At 30.6% G+C, this 9472-nt stretch overlaps 1 protein-coding gene across 1 annotated transcript; it reads left to right on the top strand.

Annotated features, from left to right (window-relative positions):
- Positions 1-2824: 2824 nt before the first annotated feature.
- On the top strand, positions 2825-5757 carry LOC105135494 (RNA polymerase II transcription elongation factor). Its single transcript, XM_011040384.1, has 3 exons — positions 2825-3503; positions 3739-3781; positions 4991-5757. Exons 1-3 carry the CDS (start codon positions 3024-3026, stop codon positions 5416-5418), a joined length of 951 nt encoding a protein of 316 aa, XP_011038686.1. The 5' UTR covers positions 2825-3023; the 3' UTR covers positions 5419-5757.
- The last annotated feature ends 3715 nt before the right edge of the window (positions 5758-9472 follow it).

Below are 9472 nucleotides of genomic sequence, written 5' to 3'. Positions count from 1 at the left end.
GATGGAGTGTTTTGTTATTGTTAGTGAGGGAGAAGTTATTATTTAAAGTGTTTTTTTATTTTAAAATATGTTAAATAATTTTTAAAATTTTTTAAAAAATATTTTTAATATTGACCCATTAAAATGATTTATAAACATAAAAATATTATTTAAAATACAATTCAAACTAGACTTGTAATTAATTGCTATCAAAATATAATTGGCTCTTTAGTTGAATAGGGTTATATTTACTTATCATTTTAACTTAATCATTGAATCAGTGATTTTAATCACAGGTAAGTGTGATTTGATGAGCATGTATATTGGACTGGATTTAGTTTCATTTAAGAGGGTGAATGGTATTACTTTTAAAAATATTTTTATTTAAAAATATATTTTTTATATCAGTATATTAAAATTATTAAAAAAACATAATTAAAAAAATTTAAATTAAAAAATTAAAAGTAATGCCAAAAACCTTGATAATCAAGTACTTAATAGTTGATAGTTGCTTGTTAGGAATGATAGTTCCATCATTACCAATTCTAAAAAATTAAAAGTAATGCCAAAAACCTTAATAACCGAGTACTTGATAGTTGCTTGTTAGAAATGATAGTTCCATCATTACCAATTTTTCCTGGAATCTAAAAGTTAAGTATCCATTTATTCACCATTTACATGATTCAAATATTTTCAATCGGCAATGCTTCATATAGAAAGCTTTTTTCAAGGGCTTTGATTAAATTGATGCTAATATTCAATACAATATTAAAAATAATAATAATAAAATTGAAGAAGGATGTTCGGCCACTGTTCGCGATCACGATGGACTCGGATAAATATTATTGGTGTAGACTTTTTCAGAAAGTCTTTCGTGCAAATATATAACTATGACACATGAAATAATTTTTTAATACACTTTTCAAGTCCATGGAAGTGAAAATTATAATAATGAGATTTTATGATTTTATGAACCATGCATGGGCTCCACAATGATAAATATGTTGCGGGTCACCTGTTATGTCCAGGATAGACAATATATATGTCTCCTATGATGCCTAGCTCTGAATTCATTTATTGCTGTGATGGTTGAAAATTAATGAGATGAGATTTTTAAAATTGAGAAATTAATTTTTAATTTATTTTATTATAAAAAATAATAAATATCACATAAAACTTTTCAAACCATCTACTAATTTTAAAATATTTTAAAATTACTCAAAAAATTAGAATTATCTGAATTTAAAGAATCAAAACAAAATCCGATCACTTTCTTGAAATAAAGTTTTTATTAAAAAAGAAAAAAATATCCAAATAAACTCTTCTCATTGTTTACTAGTGCCCTGAGCCTATCCATGGCGAGCTAAATAAAATAAAAAAAATATTTTTTCACAGAGATTCTCTGTGATTAGAAATGAGTAAAAAAGTTTAAAAACTAATTTAATCAAGAAAATAAAAAAATTAATCAAGAAAATCGAATCGATAAAAAAACTTATTAAACCGGTTAAAATATTTAAAAAATTATTCAGTTCAGTTTGGTTTTTAGTTTCGATATGCCTAAACTAGCCAACTTAAACTGAACTGGTTTAGTTTATAAATAAAAAAAACAAATAAGTCATTTCCTCTCTTTCCTCTAAAACTTCAACTTTAAACTTAAAACCTCATTAAAATTAAAACTTTTGATTGGATTTCAAAATTTAATTTCTTACAGGGCTAAGGATTTTGATGAAAAAACTAAAATAGTTATTGATTCTAGTAGTGATAGGAGGAGGTGGAGGTGGTATGTTACCAAGCTAGGAATTTTGATAAAAAAAACTAAAGTAATGGTTGATTCTGATAGTGATGAGGGGGGAGGTGGAGATAAAGATGTTGGTAATGATGACGGTGATGATAAGATAAATAAAAAATATAAAATTTTACTAAAGTGATTAAATTTCATTATTGATGATGTAAAGACTATATTTGTTACTGTTGTTGTTTCCTTTGCATTTTGTTATTTTATAGTAGAGTTAAGATTCATTCCTTCTTTGTCCATGTATCCAACATTTAATGTTGGTGGTCATGTTTTTTTAAAGAATGTAACGTGACTTCCTTCCCTTTTATTTCTTTAATTTTATGATGTTAATAAGGTTACACGGGAGTAAATTTAATACCGAACTGGGGTATATTCTAGCCACCAAGAAAAAAAATTATAGGTTTTTTTTTTATAAAAAAATCAAATCAAAACCACTTAGTCCAGACCAATTCAGTTTGGGTTTTTCTTTTTCTTCAGTTTGGTTGTTTTTGAAAGATAAAAATCAAACAAAATAAAAAAATAATAACCCCTAGGATGACCACCTTTTATTTGATATCGCACATAAGTGGTTGCCGAATCAATGAACTGCTAGAAGTATTTAGATTTCTAATTTACTATAAACATATTGAAATAATATTTTTTATTTATTAAAAATTATTTTTAATATTTACATCTCAATTATAAAATATACAAAGATTAGTTATAGATATTTTTTTTATTTTAAAAAATATAGTTTATAATTCAGTTTCAATCTCCACTTTCAACCCATGATTATTGTCTCCATTTAATTCATGTTATTTTAATGTCATCTTTATTTTTGTATTTTAAAAATATTTTTTAAAAAATTTAAATTTAAAATTAATATATTTTTTGTGTTTTTAAATTATTTTAATATAACAATATTAAAAATAAAAAAATCATTGATATATATTTTAAAACCAAAATTTATTTAAAAAATAATTATAATTATATTATCAAATAAGTAATTAATCCACGTGTACAAAAACCACTGCCCGCACTGCTACGACCCCACAAACTCACAACCCAACCGAATATTCATTCACTCTCTCTCCCTCTCGCAAATATCCGTCTCTCTCCGTCTTCTTCCCACAAAAGAAAAAGAAAACCCTACAGCTCACAACACAATAACACTCTGTCTTCCACCATCCCTATGAGGTAGCGAAGGCAGAGCGGTACTGTACTTCCAGTACCCATTACTCTAAGACAGATCTTGCCATGTGAGGAAAACATGGCCAACAATTCCAAAGAAGAGCCAAAAAGTGCTCCACAACCAGATCGGTGGTACAATCTAGCCCTAGGTCCTTCATTTAAAGAGCAATCCTCCCATAAGTTCTGCACTCTGCGATACGAATTTAAGCCAGCTTCGATTGACAAAACTAAGCCTGGATTATTCCACAAGAACAAAGACAATCGAGTTTCGGTTGAGTTTCAGAACAATCAATTAGGCAAATCGAAAGTCACTTTTGAAGGTAGTAGCGAGGATTATAAAGAAAACGATGCCGTTTTGTTTTTCGATGGCCAGACTTTTCGATTGGAGCGCCTTTATCGGTCTGTTAAGCAGCTCAGGCACCTAAGATTGCCCGGTGAATCCGCTGCATCGGCTTCTGCTCAATCTATGCTAGCCGTGGAGGCTCCCAGCTTGTCTCCTCCTGTTGGGAAGGGTGCGAAGCCTGTTCAGATTGGGCGAAGTGCATTTCCTACTGTGCCTGTAAGTTTCGATTGAATTTTATTTGATGATAACCGTGATCGCCTGGAATGGCGCAAAAGGATCCATATAATAAGCCTGACCTGGATTGGGATTGAAGATTGGTTGTTGTTAAGTCTTTGTTTGTTAGTTTGCTGTCTCTGCATCCGCTGTTTTTAAAGTGATCATCCAAATCTCTTTGTTACTCCGCTTCCCTGCTGATTCTTTATATTTCTTCCTATGCTTTGTGTTTGAACAGGTTGAGGTGGAACGGATTGATGTCGGCGAGCCACATGTTTTAGGTATTTTGAATACACACACATGTTTGGATTCAAGTGCATGTTTATCCTTATTTCACCATGGATTTGGCCACAAACCAAAAATTTATTCGCACAATCCAGTTATGGATAAAATAAAAGTGATCAGAAAAACAAACCAAACTTTAATTCGAGAATGTAACAAATAAATCCCGTCACACATAGTTAAGTAATTTCTGAATCTTGTTCAGAACCTTTGTTAATTAGTTGTATTTGTTAGTCATTTAACAGGATATTTTCTTTTCATCTACTAGGATGGATAAACCGTGCATTTATTCTAATTACGGTGACCTTAGTTGGATTATCTGCCCAATTAAGATATTTCTGGTTCAGATTTTAGTTATCATATCTGCCCAGCTAGATGTTTCGATGTAACGTTATGAGGGAAAAAACATTTTAAATCATGCTTCTACATTGGCAGATAGGGTTTCTAAACGAAGATATCTCAGGGCTGGATATGTTTTTTTTTTAGGAAAAAAAAAACTCTTAATGAACCCTCTGATTTTTTAGTATTTGAGTTGGGTTTTACCTTCTTTTTTTCTGCATGAGATTTTTTTTAGAATTTGTAGTGGAAACAATTATGCATTCCTTGTTATTGTGAAGAACTATATTATCCTCAAGGACTCTTGATCATGGATCAAATCTGTCACTTAGATTCAGATCCTCTTATATTTCCATTTTCAATATCCACAACTTATCCAGTTAGACAACTTTGCTTAAGTTAAAAGGTTTTGTGGTCATGACACCATGTCTGTATGGCAGCTTCAACAGTTCCTAACTGGTACTCCTTGATCTGCCTTTTCTGGTCTCAGTTTCTATTGTTATTATTTCTTGCTTCGGACCTATTTTAGCCATTTTTGTTTGGTTGTCCCCCCCCCCCCCGATATCCAAGAATATTTAAAATTGTTTGATTCTTGGCTATATGAAAAACACATTCTTTTTCATTCTTACTGTTTGTCAACATCATTCAGCCATTTGAAAAGGTCACTTGCAAACGATTGCCAAGCAAAGAACAGGGATATTTCCCGAGTTCCAATGATTATTCCTATGTTATCTTCAACCATTGCTCGTCATCATGATTGATATTTCAGCTTACTGTTATCTGCCACTTATTGCGTGTTATAATGAATAGTAATGCTCTCATCATATGATAGGTACAAAAGCAGCCAATGAGGGGATTACTGAGCGTGATAGGTACAAAAGCAGCCAATGAGGGGATTACTGAGCGTCCAACCCACGTGCCACATGTATCAACTTCCTCACCAAGCCCTAAGAATGATGAAGCTGAAGAACATCAAGACATAGACATCGAGGACATTTTTGGTGCTGGTTCACCTGATGATGGGAATGCAACTGAAGAAAAAGTTGATGTCGACTTTGATATGCATGCACCACAGCAAAACAACACTGATGATGAGATTGCTGATGTGGATGATGATGGTGATGAAGCAGACAAGGGTCTCAATGCTGCAGAAGCCCTTAGAGCCCAGGAGAATGCAGATGAGAGAGATGAGCAGACTTCCAGTTCTAGTAGTAGCAGTGGAAGTGGAAGCAGTGGTAGCGGGAGCAGCAGCAGCAGTGACAGTGAAGGCAGTGATGAAGATTCTGTCAACTCTATTTGAAAGTTAAAGCAACTCCAAAGAAACATCTAAATACTATCAGGCGGGTACCTGCAAAATTATAACAAAAGCTAATGGAGTTCACATTTTACTGTCGAAATCCACAGTAAAATTCATTATTTTACCCTTGATTGATAAAATCATCCAGGGAGATCTTTTCAATGGACCCATTAGTATTTTTGTATTTTTATTGCAAAGTATAATTATTTCATTGCCCTTGAAGCAAGAAATATTTAACTTGGGTAAACGGGCTTTGATTTACTTTAAAACAATTTAAGTTATTTCATTATCTTTAGAATTGAAAAGGGTTGTGCCCTTGATGTAGGGTTCTTTTGTCTTTTACATTTGCTTGTTTAGCGGTTACCGGGTGTTGTTAGGGATAATAAGATAATTTAGTAAATAAATGATTAAAAAACAAAAACTAAAAACATGTGAATAGGATCCACTTGAACGGCTAGTGCGATGTTATTCAGTAGAAGTAGAATGTAGTGATGATGCTATTCAGTAGAAGTAGAATGTAGTGATGATGCTATTCAGTAGAAGTAGAATGTAGTGATGATATTTAGTACGGTGCTGGTGTGGTTGTTATTTTTTAAAGTATTTTTTATTTTAAAATATATTATAAGAATATTTTTTTTATGTTTTTAAAAAATATTTTTAATATTAATATATTAAGATAGTTTAAAATATTAAAAACAGATTAAATTTTTAAAAAAACACGTGTTGGCCCGCTCTCTTAATAAACTTTACTTTCAGGTAGCACCTGAACTATCTTGGTATGCTTCCTCTTTGTCATCACGTGTGATATAATTGTTACGAATTGAGTTTTTGTGGCCTTTTGTTTTATTCTTTCTTTCTCTTAATGGATTTGCATATTAGCTTTTAAAAAAAATTTAAATAAACTCCCAGGATTTATTATTTTTAAGATCTCATCCTTGTTATCTTTATTGTAATTTTTTCTATTTAGAATAATTTATAAAATTAAAATTTTTTTTTCAAATTCATCTTTTGTATATTTTTTTATATGTTAAATTTGATTATTATTCATTTTAATTAAGATAGTTTTTTAAATTATTTTTTTATAATTTCATTTTTCTTGAGGTTTTTTCCTATTAAATCTATTTTTTTTATTGTTGTTATTTCTTTACCTTGCAAATTTTTTAAATTGTTTTTTTTTAATTTCATTTTACAACATCTAACTAGGTAGATGTTTGGCTTTCTAGTTAAACTTGAGTATGGTAATTAATTAAGTGACTAACTTCAATTTAAGAAAGTCATCCAAACTTCATTGGTTTTTTTTTTCCTCTTCTTTTTTAAGTTTCATCATAACAATGGTTGTTTCAATTTTGTTTGCCGATCTTTGTTAAATCTAGCCTTTTCAAAATGATTTTTTAAATTAAATTAAATTTATTAAATTTATTATTCAATATTTAATTGAGAGGGTATTGAACTTCCTAGCTGAGTCGAAGTTTATAATTTAATGAATTGCAAGTTTGAAAAACTAACTTGAGTTAACTAACATGAGTTTGCTTTATTTTTTTATTTATTTTTTAAGGTTTTTTTTTCGTGATCTCATTCACCAACATTTTGTTATTTTTTTGTATTTCTTTTATATGAGATTTTTTTTTATAATTTTGAAAGTAACAATGATTAACTTGTGTTTTTTTTACCTTTTTAATTTAGGCTTTATTTTTTTATTAAATTGAATTAATTGTATAAGAGTAAGTATTAGATGTTCGCTTTGCTGTGTTTTGTTTGTTTTTCAAGTTACCATGCGATCTTTTTCGGTTATTAAATTCTTAGATTTTTTGTACTTCTTTTGAAATGTTGCAGTTGCATGAATACTCTTCTTTACATTGACAAACAATTATTATGGCCGCATCATATCACAAACCATCTATCTAGATATACATTAAAAGCATTCCTGTTAGAGTGGGAGGGCATTTTGCTTACCTTCTTTCTTTGATGAGATACATTATCTTATGCAATAATACCATCATGTTCTTTCATGGCAGATATCAAGCAAACAGCTCTTATTTTTCCAGAACAAGGCAGGAACAAACACGACAAGATTTGTATTTGAACTATAAAAGAAATTTTGGAAGGTTGGTTTTGGATTTCGTTGTCTTGGTTGGTTGCAATCCTACTAGTGTGGTTAAGTTTGACAAGGACTTGCAAAAGTCGAGACTCCCTAAAATCAAAGTGACTGGACGGACGCTCTTATCTTACGATGCAGAAGATCATGCCTCCGAGGGGACTGGTCAGCTTCGACGCTGTTGCTGAAGCAATCAGTAACATGGCAGAAACTGCTATCAATTACCATACGGTAAGGCCAGTGCATCGATCTGTAAAAAAGAGGTAATGAGTCGTTAACTTCAGGCCTGGTCAGGTCCTCTACAAAGTATAATTCAATTAGTTATCCTCTGGTTTTTTTCCAAAGAAATCATCACTTAGAGCGCTACAAATTTTAAAATAACCGAAGTATACATGATTATCTTGGAGTATCAGAGACTTAGTCATAATACTTGTATGTCAGCCCGGACACCAACAATTTTAAAAGAAAAGAGCAATGGCTGTTGCCACTTGTCAATTCCTGCATTAAAAACGTTTGGCCTTTAATTATGATCGAGGCGGGCGCCTTACTTTGATTTTTCTCTCGGTCACAGAGGAGAGGAGGAGAGCTCAAACCCTGGAGTTGGTGGGCTAATCTACTTACTCGTTTTTCTTTTTTCACTTTGAGATTAAACGAAAGGGATGGATGTGGAACAGTGGGGGCGAAGAAACAAAACATTTGACAGAAGATAACTGCCGTGCGTGCGTGTACATATATATCTATTTTCTTCATGGGATGGTAGGGTTCATGAATCTGAATCTTTTTGAGGGATGCCAGAGAAGTTGCAGATTCATACCAAACATCATGGATCGTTCATCCGAGATGGATGGCAAAGAAATCGACGAATGAAGTGTAAAAATAGGTGACTGCCTGAAGTTGTTTATCACATTACTTAATTTTCTACCTAACATTGTCCACTGCAAGGTATTTGTTTGTTTCTTCTCAATTTAGCTCACCAAACCTCTACATGTAGCTAGGTAGTCGGCCATCAATTCAGCACGACCTTCACTCCATTTAGCAGTAAATATAAGGTTCCTATGGCCAGTGATAACAATAGTGATGCCATAATAAGTAGGAGTGGCTGAGAAAATTGTTTTGAGCGAGAGTAGAGAACAGAGGTGCTTCTAGTCAAAGATTAGGGATGCAGTGCCATGAAGAGTTTTTATTCAGCAAGTTCATTGAAGCTTCTAACAGTACTCGTCATTATTCTTCTTTTAAAAAGGAATTATTCCTTGTTTTCCTAACACAGCGGAGAATAAAAAACATCCCAGTAATCAGCAAGTGTTTATCGACTACCTGGACTGACTGGAATGGTATCCACATGATAGCCCCTGCCCTTTGTCTACTCTATAGAATAGGACAAACAATTAAAAAAAAAAAATTTGAAAAAGAAATTATAAAACTATATTATTAATAAATTTAATATTAAAAGGTAAAATTAAAAAATAATTAAAAATAATTCAAGTTAATCCAAGTTAATATATTAAATTTATAGTCTAAATTATAAGATAAATATAATATAAAATTATATAAATTATAAATTATAAATTTTAATTTTAATTAAATAATTTAAGATAAATATAATATAAAATTATATAAAAAATATATAAATTATAAATTATAAATTATAATTTTTAATTTTAATTAAATAATTAAATAAAAAATAATTAAAAAATTAAAAAAACTCAAACTAATTTATTAAACGTGGGTTATTAAACTAAGGTAATATTATAAAAATAATTAAAATAATTATGAAATTGAAACTTGAATCTCCAATAAGCATAATATAAAACACAAAATTAAAATAGAAAAAATATAAATCAGAAAAAAATAAAAAAAATAAACATTATTAAAACATGTTTCATGACGAGAGCTGAATTTTTTTCCCTTAATAAATCCCTATCAAAGTGAAACCACCCATTTATCAACCGAAGACTTGTGAAC

Source organism: Populus euphratica, unplaced genomic scaffold (genome assembly GCF_000495115.2).
Source record: "Populus euphratica unplaced genomic scaffold, PopEup_1.0 scaffold123.1, whole genome shotgun sequence".
NCBI classification, from domain to species: Eukaryota; Viridiplantae; Streptophyta; class Magnoliopsida; order Malpighiales; family Salicaceae; genus Populus; species Populus euphratica.
The sequence above is the reverse complement of the archived record's forward strand: the minus strand, read 5'-3'. Positions and strand labels throughout refer to the sequence as shown.

What these genes read in the sequence shown, in the direction of transcription:
- LOC105135494 (XM_011040384.1), top strand. Translation starts at nt 3,024, where the DNA reads ATGGCCAACAATTCCAAAGAAGAGCCAAAAAGTGCTCCACAACCAGAT. An exon ending in GTGCATTTCCTACTGTGCCT is followed by an intron (nt 3,504 to 3,738) that starts GTAAGTTTCGAT and finishes GTGTTTGAACAG; the next exon opens with GTTGAGGTGGAACGGATTGA. An exon ending in CGGCGAGCCACATGTTTTAG is followed by an intron (nt 3,782 to 4,990) that starts GTATTTTGAATA and finishes TGAGCGTGATAG; the next exon opens with GTACAAAAGCAGCCAATGAG.